At 35.2% G+C, this 13,867-nt stretch overlaps 3 protein-coding genes across 4 annotated transcripts; all 3 read left to right on the plus strand.

Moving 5' to 3' along the window:
• Nucleotides 1-510: 510 nt before the first annotated feature.
• LOC110622785 (uncharacterized protein C594.04c) lies at nt 511-3,117 on the plus strand. Of its 2 annotated transcripts, none has more exons than XM_043948581.1 (4): nt 511-1,485; nt 1,564-1,850; nt 1,927-2,190; nt 2,447-3,117. In XM_043948581.1, the coding sequence occupies exons 2-4, from the start codon at nt 1,620-1,622 to the stop codon at nt 2,924-2,926; spliced, it is 975 nt and encodes a 324-aa protein (XP_043804516.1). In that variant the 5' UTR covers nt 511-1,485; nt 1,564-1,619; the 3' UTR covers nt 2,927-3,117. The 2 variants fall into 2 exon arrangements, with proteins under 2 accessions (XP_043804516.1, XP_021623115.1); XM_021767423.2 differs by having other exon boundaries at nt 1,580-1,850.
• Nucleotides 3,118-5,550: 2,433 nt separating this feature from the next.
• On the plus strand, nt 5,551-8,479 carry LOC110613907 (probable inactive purple acid phosphatase 29). Its single transcript, XM_021755317.2, has 4 exons — nt 5,551-5,992; nt 6,095-6,489; nt 6,730-7,180; nt 8,245-8,479. Exons 1-4 carry the CDS (start codon nt 5,707-5,709, stop codon nt 8,277-8,279), a joined length of 1,167 nt encoding a protein of 388 aa, XP_021611009.1. The 5' UTR covers nt 5,551-5,706; the 3' UTR covers nt 8,280-8,479.
• Nucleotides 8,480-12,155: 3,676 nt separating this feature from the next.
• Nucleotides 12,156-13,081, plus strand: LOC110620503. Its single transcript, XM_021764277.2, has one exon. It carries the CDS (start codon nt 12,533-12,535, stop codon nt 12,926-12,928), a length of 396 nt encoding a protein of 131 aa, XP_021619969.1. The 5' UTR covers nt 12,156-12,532; the 3' UTR covers nt 12,929-13,081.
• The last annotated feature ends 786 nt before the right edge of the window (nt 13,082-13,867 follow it).

Raw genomic sequence — 13,867 nt, forward strand, 5'->3', positions numbered from 1 at the left:
CACTCGAGCAGAGAATACCACACACCTATGGAGCACACTAGCACAATCTCCTTCTGATTAAGATAATCACCAGGTAGTACTAGCATCTGGGTGTTCACTTTATTTGCAAGTGGTTGTGTAAAGTGTACTTATTATTCAATTCTTATGCCCATCTTGCTTCCTGTATGGGACCAAAGACCAATTAGTGTTGCGAGCACAACGCAAATTAGCTTTTACCTAATATTTTAAGTACCATCTCTACCAAGCTATTCAAGCTAGGAGAAATTGATTCCTCGGACCTACTCATGAACTGGGAATTAAAAAAAAAAGAGTTCCTCGGATAGTGGACCCTGCGTCCGTTGTTGTTGTGCTTTAAATTAAATCAAAGCACTTTGATGGTCACGCTTGATTTTGAAATTGTGATTATAGTCTACACTGCCCAGACGTGCAACTAGTCGGTAAAACTGTCTTGCTGCGTAGATCGCTTGAATTTCATTTACTCTTTATATAGTTAGATGGAGGGGGGGGGGGGGGGGGGGGGGAAGAATCGTGTAAGGGTGGAGGACCATAGAGTTGGAAAGAATTTTTTTAACTTGTACTGATATGAGTCGTGGGAGCTGGGAACATGATTTTAAAAGCACGCCACCACAGGCTGCAAAACATCATTGCATGCACTACAATAATGTAAAGATCTCATAATCACGTATTATTATGTATATTGGATGGATTCTGGTTATGCACTTGATAATAATTGTTTTAGATTCTGGATATTGACAATGATGGTCAAAATGTACCCTTAATTACCTTGTACCAAAACAGCAACAGTGACATTGACTTGTATAGGATTAAAAACTATCAGAATTGGTAATGGTTTAGACGACGGTTTAGTTTTGTCCCTGAGCTTGTGTGCATGTATTCAACTCCAAGGAAAAAAAAATCGATGAACCTTTTGATGGTAATCTGTTTCCAGCTCTCTGTGCCAGAGGATGACGTGTATCCTGTCTCGTATTCAGCTTATGGTTAGATCTTTTGGGGTTTTCAGAGGCAATATCACGTTGAACAAGGGAACTAGCAGGCATTAGAACATCTTTGCCATCACATGATCTGTTTTATTAGAATTTCTCGCAGAAGACAAGCGGCTTTCTTACCATTTAATTTGACATGGGAACAAGTCCAGTAATTAAATCAACTTATTTGGTTATAAATCTTGCAAAGGTCCAGTCTTTCTCAAACATATTGGAGGCACCCAAATCTTGTATTTTTATATATAAAATTTGTATTAATTATCACTTCGAAATACCGTAAATGAGATTAAACACACACAGAGTGATAGAACGAGTGGATCTACCATCACTTGGACAAATCCATGAGATGTTACGCGAGGAAAACATACTTCAGTTATGTTCGTGGAATGAGGTTAAACGGTAAACCGGATGCACTAAATGACTTCACTGGTTAACAAAAAAGTAGCACCTAATCCAAGCAATCATCGTCTGAGTAAACCAGGTGGGCACCTTTTTCTTTTCTTTTATTTATTTATTTATTTTTAACAAAAACACCTCCAACGTAGCGAAATCAAATCAGAAGCTATAAAATGCAGGCTTCCATGAATGAGTTGCTAGAGCGAGAATAGAGACTTCATGGGTAGTAATTTGAAGAACGCTGTGATTGCTCTCTTGGTGCCACTTCCTTCAGTTTTCTTCTACCTCTCCCTCCTTCACCATTATCATACCAGCATCAGTGAGGATACTGCTCTTTCTCCTTTGTGGGCATGGTGCGCTTACCACCCTCTTCTTTTGGCCAACATTCTCTTCTTCTTCAACGTCAATGTCCTCTTCTGGCTCATCAGCCACATCCAATCCAGCCACTGGGTAGGTTTGCTTCTTCATTCCTTTCTTCTCTTGTGGATTTCTTCGTTGGATTTAATTTTTTTTTTCTTGGACGCAGATGATAGATCTCTACTGGACTGTGATACCGATATTGCTGGTTTACTACTATGCAACTTACCCTTTTGCTCAGTATAACTGGCAGAGGTCAAGAATTGTGATAACATTAACATGGGTGTGGAGTTTGAGGCTTACGCATAACTACTTTAGGCGGGAGAAGTGGCAATGGGGTGCTAGAGAGGACTGGAGGTTCACTAATATGCGTGGCCAGTATGGCAAGCACTGGTGCTGGATTTCCTTTTTCTGTGTCTATTTCTCACAGCAGGTAATCTATCTCTGCTTTTGTCTATTGGTAATGTTGATGCTAGCTGCAGTTTATCTACTGAATTTTGAAGTCGATAATGCTTGATGAATTGCCGCAATGAGCTTTCAGTTCCCGGGAGATATTTGAAATATTTAAGATGCACCCTTTAACTTTATCTGTTATAGTTTTAACAGCCAAGAATCGTCCAGATAGTATATATGTCTCAAAACGAGCTCTATTACCGTATTTTCTTGATTCGTGGCCCGTAAATATGCAGGTTTTTCTGATCGGAGTATGTCTGCCGTTTTATATCGTTCACTCGCTTGATAAGCCATTGAATATCTGGGATTTTGTTGCCGTTGTTGTCTGCATATGTGGTGTTGTCATAGCATACTTTGCTGATACTCAACTCCATGAATTTGTGATAAGAAATAACAAATTAAAAGAGCTTGGGAAGCCAATGGTGCCCAACCTTGACAGGGGCTTGTGGTGTTACTCACGGCATCCTAACTACTTCGGAGAGCAGTTGTGGTGGTGGGGACTGGTTATTTTTGCATGGAACCTGGGACATGGATGGACCTGTGTCGGTTCTCTCATAAATAGTTTTTGCTTAATATACGTTACTGTGCTTGTGGAGCAACGGATGCTGAAACAACAGTACAGAGCTGAAGCATACAGGTTGTATCGGAAGACAACTTCAGTGTGGATCCCCTGGTTCAAATCATCTGCCTTTACCAGCGAAGATAAGAAATATTGATCTGATTTGCATTCCACTGATAAATTTCAATTGTTGTGCTTCTCTGAATTAATAATATATTCTTGTTCCTCAGAAATTGCTCATGTGCTTTGTGTTTATATGAATTATTTGCTTGTAGCTAAATAGACCACTTTGTGAAATTGTATAAATTCCCTTTTTATTTTGTATGAAGCTTTACTTTGTCTGTTGAATCTTCTGAGTTTATATGAGAAAGCTTTGATTTCCATTTTTCCTGGTCGGTATAAATGGAGATTCATAAGGTTCCTCTCAACTATAAGGGAAAATTTATTATCTAACACTAACATGATTGCTGAAGCAAAAGTTTGGCTGCACAGTCATTTTAGCTGGTTTAGATCGCTGTTTTGATATCATGAAGAAATCATTCTAGAATAAGATCATTGAAGTGTCTGAACAGGTATCAGTTCTTAGGCTTCACTTTTTCTGAGGGACTCTCTAACCCTATACCAGTAAATGATTCTGTTATGGAATTTGTTAAAAATTCAAATCGGAGTCCATATGGGAGTTTTGTTGGATATGATACTGCTAGTCTTGAGAAGCTCGGCCTTGTAGCTATTCAGGGTTATTTTTTATGTGGTTCAGTGCCCTGACGCCCTGTAACATAACAAAATGGGAAGGCTATACCTCTGGGAATAGAGAGTTCTTAAGGACTCAGCATGGCACTATTTCTTAAGATGTGAGCCTCAGAGAAGATAGGAATGAAAATTAAAGAACAGTTGACATATAAGGGACGCCTGTGCTTCGAAGGGTATGGGGCTGGCGAGGGGATCTGGCAGTGGTAGTTCCCATTGTAATTCTCCGCCCAGTCATCAAACGAATGGCACGCCATTCCAAAGGCATTATGCGAAAATCCTTCTGTTTCTAGATTCTAGCTTAGGTGGACTATCCTTGATGAATATGCCATGGGGACCAGAGGGAGATCATGGATTTATGTTACTAAATGGTGACCTCCCCTCCAATAATTGGTACATAGGACAAAAAAGATGCCAGAATATGCCTTCATAATATGATGGGAAAATATGTTATTACCCTGTTGATAAACAAGCTCAAAGAAAAGGAGTGAAAAAGAAAGCCAGCATTTTATGGAAATAAATTAAAGGAATTGGGAGAAATTGTGAAATAGAGCACAAGGCCAGATAATATTCTTGGGGGTATAACAATGGCAAACTATAGACTAGAAGAATTTTCCTTCTCAATTGAAAATGAAAATAAATTGTGTTCAATATATTAAGATCAATTACATATAAAAGAATAAGCAAAACATGCCATTAAACTCAAAATCCATTAAGTGCAAAAAAGAGCATACAATTAAAAAAAAAATGAGCAGAATATTTAGTATTTTAGTCTCTCTCTTTGTATGCCTTCTATCCCTTTAATTACTCCTCTCCCTCCTCACAGTTCGTCCCCTGGAAAATGCAGAGCGAAGCAGCAAATGGGATTACGGGAAGACAACATTTCGAACCATATTTAATGATCACCTTCGAACTTAAATATTTTTTGTGAACTTTATTCCTACTAACAAGCAGCTAAGCACTCGTCTGCCAATCTGCGCTGCATATTTTAGTAAAGTTTATCTAAACAGCTAGCTTTGTTGGGTTGCTGTCTTTGCACCTGAAATGAGCTTGCTAGCTTTGTCTTTCAGGATCCTAGTCCACGCACCGATCCTTTACTAGGGTTTATTGTCCAAGCACCGATTCAGGTATTTTTAATTGCCTGAAATGATTGCATCCGTGACCGAGTACCAAGAACAAGAAGGACTTTGCCAGCGATTTTGTGTTCTTAGTTGTTGACATTTTGTCACATGATGTAGTTGACTTGGTTATAGGGAAGTTGGCACAAATGCTTCAATCTAACGAGTTTTTAGTACAAGTGGACAGTTGAAGACCAATTGCAAGGCTTGCTCGCAATGCTTGCTGCGGTGGCAGTCGGTTAGATGAGAGCAAATCAGCCGGAGGTTTTTGGTTTTCATTTTTTAAGCAATACTTATACAATTGTTAGATTTTGGTTTCAGAAAAAAGCAAATATAATGATAAAAGTAGTTTAAAATTTTTTTTTGTATGTATTTAAAAATTTTTTGTATGAAATGGACATTTTTTATACTTAGTAATTATTTACTTCAGATGAAAAAATGAACATTTTTTATATTTTCATACAAAATGAACTTTTTTATTTCCTCTATTTATTTATTAATTAATATATTTACTTTTTTTATAAGTTAACTTTCGACTCAATTTAGAGATGTGATTATAATTCAACGTAAAAAAAAATTCTAAAAATATTATTAAAAATTAATTTTTAATAATTTTAAAGTTTTAAAATTAAAAACGTATTATGTAATTATAAATTTATGTTAAATTTTAGTATATTTTAAAAAATATATGTTGCAATTTCAATATATATATGAGGACAAGGGGATGAGGATTATAAGAACAAACAATGACAAAGTCACTTTCCCGATTGGGCCCTTGGGCTTAGGCCATAATCTCTCTGAGAGCTCGAGAAAATAAATGCGCAAATCAGAGATGTTTGCTTCCTCCGTCCTATTCTATTCTCTGGATGACTCCCTTGGCTGCGCTTAATTATTAATGAAAACATTGTTTCGTTTGTCTTCTTGTTACGTTGATTACGCGACGTGGACTTTGGAGAGAAGACCCAAGATATGCCGCCCTTTCTATATTTTCTAGCGCAGCCGCGGGCCTGTTGGACTTGCAGAGCATATCGAGAGTTTAGGAACTAGAAGTAGGGAACTCGCGCTCCAGAAAATGGTGTTGGGGAGGAGAATTCCATGTCTTTCACTTTCTTATTTGGTTGCAGTGTTAGCATTTTCTCACTTGGTAGCTGTATTGGGTGCCCAAAAGCAGCTGCGTTTTGGGCAAAATGGCAACTTCAAGATACTGCAAGTGGCGGATATGCATTTCGCCGATGGCAAGATCACTCCTTGTTTGGATGTGTTCCCCGGTCAGATGCGTACTTGCTCTGACCTCAACACCACTGCCTTTATCGAGCGCATGATTCGAGCTGAGAATCCCGATTTAATAGTTTTCACTGGTCATCTTCTTCTTCTTCTTCTTCTTCAACTGCTTTTGAACTTTGTTTCCCTAATTTGGTAACAGATTTAACATGTGCAAGTATTCACTTCTCGTTAAACAGGAGATAACATCTTTGGATTTGATGCTACTGACGCGGCAAAATCACTTACTGCTGCGTTTGCCCCAGCAATTTCTTCGAACATCCCATGGGTGGCTGTTTTGGGGAACCATGATCAAGAATCGACCTTGTCAAGAGACGGAGTCATGAAGCATATTGTTGGCCTTAAGAACACTCTTTCTCAAGTCAATCCTGCAGAGGCACACGTTATTGATGGTTTCGGAAACTATAACCTCGAGATTGGTGGTGTTAGGGGTTCAGAATTTGAAAACAAATCAGTTCTCAATCTTTACTTTCTTGATAGTGGAGACTACTCCACCGTTTCATCAATTCCTGGCTATGGTTGGATCAAACCATCTCAGCAGTTTTGGTTCCAACGCACTTCTGCAAAACTCCGGGTAATACGACCATCTTCTCTTGTGTTTTTATACGAGCTTCTTCCTCTATTTATCAGTAGCTAGATTCACTGCTGTCTGCAGTTCCACAGAGCGTTTTGCTCTTGTAAGTTGAGAGTAAATGAACTTTTAAACTCTATATTAGGATCAGAATTAAGCTGATGTTTTAACTTCTAATTTCTGATAGGTTTGAAGCCTTGATTATGATCAATTAAATAATCTTTTTATCTTTGTTCACTTCAGAGAGCATATGAGAACAAGCCACAGCCTCAGAAAGGACCTGCACCTGGGCTTGTATACTTTCACATCCCATTGCCTGAGTTTGCAAGATTTGATTCGTCCAACTTTACAGGAGTGAGACAGGAAGGCATTAGCTCTGCTTCTGTGAATTCCGGTTTCTTCACGACCATGGTGGAGGCAGGAGATGTGAAGGCTGTTTTCACCGGACATGATCATCTGAATGACTTTTGTGGTGAGCTAACTGGTATCCAACTTTGTTATGCTGGAGGCTTTGGGTACCATGCCTATGGGAAAGCTGGTTGGTCAAGGAGGGCCAGGGTGGTGGTAGCATCTTTGGAGAAGTCAGAGAAGGGAGATTGGGGAGCTGTTAAGTCGATCAAAACATGGAAACGCCTTGATGATCAACACTTCACTGCTATAGATGGTCAAGCCCTCTGGAGCAAGAGCCCTGCAGGTAAATTCCTTTGAAAAACCTTGTTTTGTCTTCTGTATATGTGAGAATTATACTGTATTAGACATATATTGGATATTATCCATTAAAGATATCCATATAGATTTTTAAATCACCTAAAGTTATGTCTATTAGTTTACGCCAGCAAACTACTTCATATCAGTATAGAAATTTTCTTCCTTATAGTGATGCTTTCTATGTGTTTGTGTTTGTGGGGACAAATAAATCAAATCACCTGAAGTTATGTCTATTAGGTTATTCCAGCAAACTACTTCATATCATTATAGAAATCTTCTTCCTTTTATTCGTGGAAATATTGATGCTTTACACGTCTTTGCATTTGTGCTGACAATGAATTGAAATCAAACCAGTGACTTCAAATTGATAAAATACATAATAGTTTACTCTTATGCATCAACCAGATTTTTTGCAGCAATCTAGGCTACATATATCATTGGATATTGTATCCCATTATTTTATCCTTCAATACATCATGTGGTTGAAATCCATGACAAATCACTTGCATGCCTTGTAATATGGAACATTTAGCGCTTTGTTAGGAGCTAAATTGACATTTACAGGCTAAAAAGGATTATGCACGTTGTCTAAACCATCATCTGCTATTATGAAACTGAAGCTAGATGATTCATCATAGTACAGAAATAGAGAACTTAAGGTATTCTTTTAATGCAGCCACCCCCGCAAATTTTCTGAACCATTGTCTTAAGATATAAATTAAAAATATTGTAATTTTTCTTTTGATAGTTAAAAATGACAAAAGAAAACAGGAAATAAATGTGGTTTTAATTTCATAATAGCATACAATGCTTCAGCCTATAGTTCTTTGTTGAACAGCAATGGAGAAAACAAATTGTTGGAATTTGGAGGTGTTAGGGTGTTTAGGCACCTCATAATCTTGTACCAAGGTTCTTTCTGTTTTGTGTGACTTAATCAATGGCCTCGTACCAAGGTCAAAGGATCAGTGCCTGTTTAAGTTTTTTGACACACTATTGTGCTGTTCTCTATTAATGTATCCACTCTCAAAAATTTTCGTTTGCATTGAACAGGAGGTCGTAGAAAGAAAGAAGTTGGCCGTGCTTGAGTAATAGAGCATGATAAACCAACAACTCAACTGTAGGGAGTATGTTTTGAATCTGGCTAGCCAGGAACGTTTTGCATGTTATAACACCATTTGCAGATTGAGATATATGTGGAAATAAGTGACAATATAATGGACATAATTATGTCTGCAGAAATATCAAAGTTTGATGAATAAAATGTTATGCAATTACTTGTGGGACTGATCAGTAAGTACCAAATTAGGGAGATGCAGAGTTCTAGGAAGGCTGAAAGTTCCTCTTGATGGAGTATGGGCACTTAACATTTATGTTTCTTGAGCTGATTTGTTTAATCATATGCATGACATTGCTAAGCCTGCCTTGAATTCTTGAATGAACTTATAAATAATGTACTAAAAAAAGTTACAATCAGATAGATAATAGATAATGATGGGTTTGAAAACTATCAAAAATAATTTATTAAATTTTAATAAATATAAATTGTATATAGATTGAATAGGATTGAATGGATATAGAATTAATATTAAAAATTTCTAAATAATGATTAGGAAAATAAATAATAAAAGTAAAAAGGAGATTTCTGATGATGAACTAAATAAAAATAAAAGTAATTAAAAAAAGTGATAATTATAAAAGAAATATAAATCAATGGAAATAAATTTTAATTGAAGTTTATGATCTATTTTAATAAATATTTTTATTTATTTCATTAAATTAATTCTAGTTATGAAAGATGTTTTTCATAATCAATATCTTATTAGGTATAAATTAATTAGAAAATATTTGTTAATTAATTTTAATTAACAAATTGTTAAAAAAAATTTTGAAATTTTAATTTATCAATCGTTGTAAAAATTAGAGAAATTCAATTCTAATTAATAAACTAAACTGTGTGATGAATTTAGTTAGATCATGTAATTTTTTAATAAGTTACACTAATTATTATTTGTTATTAAATAATTTAAGCAATTACGGGACTTTAATCATTCAAACTAATAATATATCATTTTGAAAATATGAATGATAGCCCTATTGATGAAATAACAAATTAATAATAATATTAAAAATTAAAATTGTATAAATATTAGAAGTATATAAATGAATAATTATATTTATATCTCACAATTTATGTATAAATTAAAATTTCAATCTAATTCTAACTAGAAAATAAATGGTTTAGTCACATATAACTTGAAGGAAAATACAAAAGAGAAGAGAGAATCAATGGCATAAAAGAGTGAAGAAGATCATGCGGCTGTCCAAAAAATGAGTTTAAATAGATACTGAAATCTATTAGAATCCTTTTAAAAATAAGAAATTTTTTTTCATTAAATTAGGAGTTCTTTTAATATGTTCTTATTGAGAAGAGAATTTCTTAATTTAAACATGATATCGTGGTGAGTTAAAAGAGAAAAAATTAAGTGCATCATCCGGTTTTTGAATGAAAACATAAGGTATTTTATTTCAAAATTTAAATTATTTTCTCACTTATTATCAACTTTTTGTATAGACTATTAATCTGTAGGACAAATCACTGCTTCAATTTTCTAATTGGAATATGATCAACGTAGCTCGCAAGTCCGAAAAATTTTGATTGCTATGAAGCACGATCATTTAGTAGGTTTGCTCAAATTGATGGTCTCTATTACTCTTATGTAAAATATCATTAAAAAATAAAAAATTAATTAAAAAATATTAAATTCAATATAAAAAACATGAAAAATTATTGAAATTACGTTCTATCAGGTAGCTATACAAAAATTGTGCATACCTTGTGGTGGGAATAGGGAACTGGATAACAGAAGTGTAGAAATACTGTTTGCTTCCATTGCATAAAAGCAGCCGTCGATGATAAGTAGACGTGTTATTGGACTTTTTGATGTGATCATCTTGCCACCTTTGAAGTGTTCATCCCAATCAATAGAATATGAGCCGAAGGAGTTCACGTTCCTTGACTGTGTCATTCGGTTTACCTAGCTACTTGCCCATGTCTTCCACTGTATATTCATCCACCATCCAATTATCCACAGACGCACTTTCTTTCAATCTTTTCAGAAGATTAATCTTTAGTCCTTTATCATGGCCTCGCTCAAGAAGATGTTAGCTCCCTTTTGCATGATGGTACCCTCGGGCTAGTCACTTCTGTAGACCCATCTATCTATGCTAGTTTTATGAAGTCTGAATCATCAACATGATGATCATCCTTAAGCTCAATCGTCTCTTTCGATTTCTGTTTTCTTTTCTTTCTCTTTCTTTTCTTTTCTTTGGAGTTAATGTTATAGTGTGCCATGCGTGCATTTATATGAGCATTGATATTCAACAATAAAAGATGGGTTACAGTTTGAACATTGGGAAATTATGCAGGGGACCAGATTAATTGACGTATATGTTGTTACATAGAAAAGCTAATTTATGGGTCGGATATTGAGTTTATATCCATAATCTCTTGCACCATAAAATAATAATCATTCTACTCTCAATTTAACAATAAAGTTTGTTAAATATAACCATTATTCGCTGTATGAAAGTTAACTTTTAACTTATTCCATAATTAATTATGTTATTGAGAAAAAAGCCCTGTTGTGCGTGATAATGGCTCTGGCATTGGGCCTTTGTTTGAGCATGGTGCAATCAAAGAGGGAGCAGCTTAGCTTGTAAGTAGGATGCGATTCTACAGGATGTCATATGAAATATCAGGTACCTTGCGTATGTTGTCCGCACCGGCGTTCGAGTTTTTATGTTGGGGGTTTGTTAATTGTCTCAGCAGGCTCTCATGCACTCTTCTTAGGGTTTTCTTTTTTTCATGCTTTTCAACATTTAAAACGGGCATTCTATGAGGGGAGGACGATGGTGCTCGATCCCAATTTTGAGCTATGCCATGGGCAATTTATACTAGGGGGTAATTCTATCGAAACACGAGATTGATAAAATCATAAAATCTGTCATCAGACAAAAAAAAAAAAAAAAAAACCATACCTCACAACATTTTAGTTTAACCTCACGACTTTAATAGCATTGAGATCCCCAATATAGCATCATGGAAAGTCTTTTAATGCACAAAGACATTTTAAATTATTATACAAAAAATTCCTAGTGCGTTTATCAAAATAAACATATACAAAATTCATTTTTCACTTCAATTTCAGATTAACTATTTATACATACAACTCTTAAAATAGTGAAAAGAAAAACAAGATCATTCCATTACAATGATAAATCAACGGATTGACAGATACTAAAAAGGGTATTCACACTCATGTTGCAGATTTTTAGTTGCTTCTATCTACTCATTTTTTTGCCTTACACCTTATTAAATGTTAAATATTTCTAACATTCCTTCATTTCACTTTCTCACACATATTAATAAATATTGTTTTTTTATTAATTTTTTAATTATATTTATTTTAAATAAATTAAATTTTATTAAATATTAAAAAATATTTTAAAAATTTTTTAAAAATAAAATAAAATAAAATTATAATAATCAATTTATATAGTACTATAATATAAAAAAATAAATAATAATTTAAAAAAATAAAAAAATTATGAAACAAAACGAATATCGAATATTGATTAAAAAATATAATTATTATTATTATTATTATTCTGTTTATCTATAATTTTTAATCACTCTATATTTTTACATATATTAAAAAATATAATTTTTTAAATAAATTAAATTTCATTAAATATTAAAAAATAATTAGATAATTTTATTAAAAATAAAATAAAATTATAATAATTAATTTATATATTATTATAATTTTAAAAATTAATAATAATTTTAAAATAATTGAAAAAATAATTAATAAAAATTATTGTACGAATAGAGTAGTTCGAACGTTGAATCTTGATACCCTCAATATTTTTCAATATAATGAGGGGAAAAAACAAGATCAAGCTGGATCGGGTTGCTGCCTTACCTCGTGGCCTGGCGGGGTATACAATGGGAATGTGCTTGTACGTGTCAACGGGCTGACAAGTGTTTATCGATTTAACTCTCTTAACCCGTTAGACAAGGCTCAATTCAACCATCGTCGTATCTGAATTGCTCAGCCAAACCTTTTTCTGTTTCCCCTTTCAGACCCTTGTTTAATCCCCAAATCTTGCAATCCTGTCGTGGTAGATCGTCTTATTTCCTCCCTTCTTCAAATCCTTTGCTTTAGATCTTTCCCTGTACTCGTCCAACAAGCTGAGGTTGAGGTTAGGGTTAGGGTTTGGTTTGGGCGATTCTCCTGCTGGCCACAGAATTTGTCCGTTCCGCCCCAATTATTCAATGAATCAATCGTCTCCCAAGTTCCGAAGTTTGGCCTCTTTATGTCTCGCCGTTGCCATTTTTGGTCTCTGCTGGCCGGTCTCCCAATCCAAGCCTGAAGATGGAATGGTGATTCAGCAAATCACCGAAAAAGAAGACAGCGTGTGTGCCGGAGTCACTGCTCCAGCCACGTGCCCGATCAATTGCTTCCGCGTAGACCCCGTCTGTGGTGTCGATGGAGTGACATACTGGTGTGGGTGTGCAGATGCCATGTGCGCCGGTACTCCGGTTACTAAATTAGGGGCTTGTGAGCTGGAAAATGGTGGCAGCGCTTCTCTTCCTCGCCAGGCGCTTCTTTTGGTCCATCTGATCTGGCTCATCTTGCTCGGTTTTTCTTTGCTATTTGGTCTTTTCTAATTTGAAAGAAACAGAGTGTACATTTGTTCTTACGCCGTTGTATGTGGCCGGGATTGTCACAGTTGTGCATTGTCCGAGAGAGATTCTTTTCCCCCCTTTTTTCATGTGTTGAATAAATTCTTTAATTAAACTGAAATATTGTTCTTTGTATTCTCTTCCTTCATTTCATCCTGAATTTCTGCTATAATAATATAAATTTTAAAGTCCATAATCCTTACTGTGCAGGCTTTGCTTCCAAGTATACATATGCCTCGACAATTCAAAAAATCAAACAGTATTCTGATTGTTCAAAAAGATCCATGAAGAAGAAATGTGCAAAGCTTCAAGTAATCGATCAGTTGATGATAAATACCTACCTATACTTTTCCTTAACAAATAAATTTACATCAATCCGCCTTGGAAAATTAGCAGTATTAATCCATTTGCTGAAAAGTAGATTTTCAAGTACATGTTCTTGATGTTATGTTTCTCCTGAATGGCAATATGAACTTCAAGACGTTGGAAGTATTCAAGCAAGCAGGTACACTATCTGTAAGAAATCCATGCATGTGAAACATGCATTGAAACCATGGGGTGACACATGCATAATCAGCTCATTTAGTGTTAAGCTGTGCATAGGAGGAGGCTAGCAATTGTAATATGTTGTTCCTATCCCTCCCATTTTGCAGTCTTCTGTTTAACAACGGCACCAAATTTAGTGGGAAATATTGAATTGGCTAGAGCAGAGCTGGCTAGATCTGTCCTTCCCATCTTCCCCAACCGTTGAATTATCATATTATATGTTGCTATGTGATATCTGCTGGGAAAACCTTTTCACCCATTTCATTAAGGACATCCCAAGCCTCACTAAACTAACCTTTTTTTGACGAAAGAACTCGTGATAGAATTGTGTGCAACTCACAGGTTCACACCCTTGTCCCTGGATATTTCAAACAACTT

Source organism: Manihot esculenta, chromosome 1 (genome assembly GCF_001659605.2).
Source record: "Manihot esculenta cultivar AM560-2 chromosome 1, M.esculenta_v8, whole genome shotgun sequence".
NCBI lineage: Eukaryota > Viridiplantae > Streptophyta > Magnoliopsida > Malpighiales > Euphorbiaceae > Manihot > Manihot esculenta.

Excerpts from the sequence above, each read along its gene's own strand:
- LOC110622785 (XM_043948581.1), top strand. The coding sequence starts at position 1,620 with ATGGGTAGTAATTTGAAGAACGCTGTGATTGCTCTCTTGGTGCCACTT. Across the intron at positions 1,851-1,926 it reads ACATCCAATCCAGCCACTGG|ATGATAGATCTCTACTGGAC; the intron begins GTAGGTTTGCTT and ends TCTTGGACGCAG. Across the intron at positions 2,191-2,446 it reads GTGTCTATTTCTCACAGCAG|GTTTTTCTGATCGGAGTATG; the intron begins GTAATCTATCTC and ends GTAAATATGCAG.
- LOC110613907 (XM_021755317.2), top strand. The coding sequence starts at position 5,707 with ATGGTGTTGGGGAGGAGAATTCCATGTCTTTCACTTTCTTATTTGGTT. Across the intron at positions 5,993-6,094 it reads CGATTTAATAGTTTTCACTG|GAGATAACATCTTTGGATTT; the intron begins GTCATCTTCTTC and ends CTCGTTAAACAG. Across the intron at positions 7,181-8,244 it reads CTGGAGCAAGAGCCCTGCAG|GAGGTCGTAGAAAGAAAGAA; the intron begins GTAAATTCCTTT and ends TGCATTGAACAG.
- LOC110620503 (XM_021764277.2), top strand. The coding sequence starts at position 12,533 with ATGAATCAATCGTCTCCCAAGTTCCGAAGTTTGGCCTCTTTATGTCTC.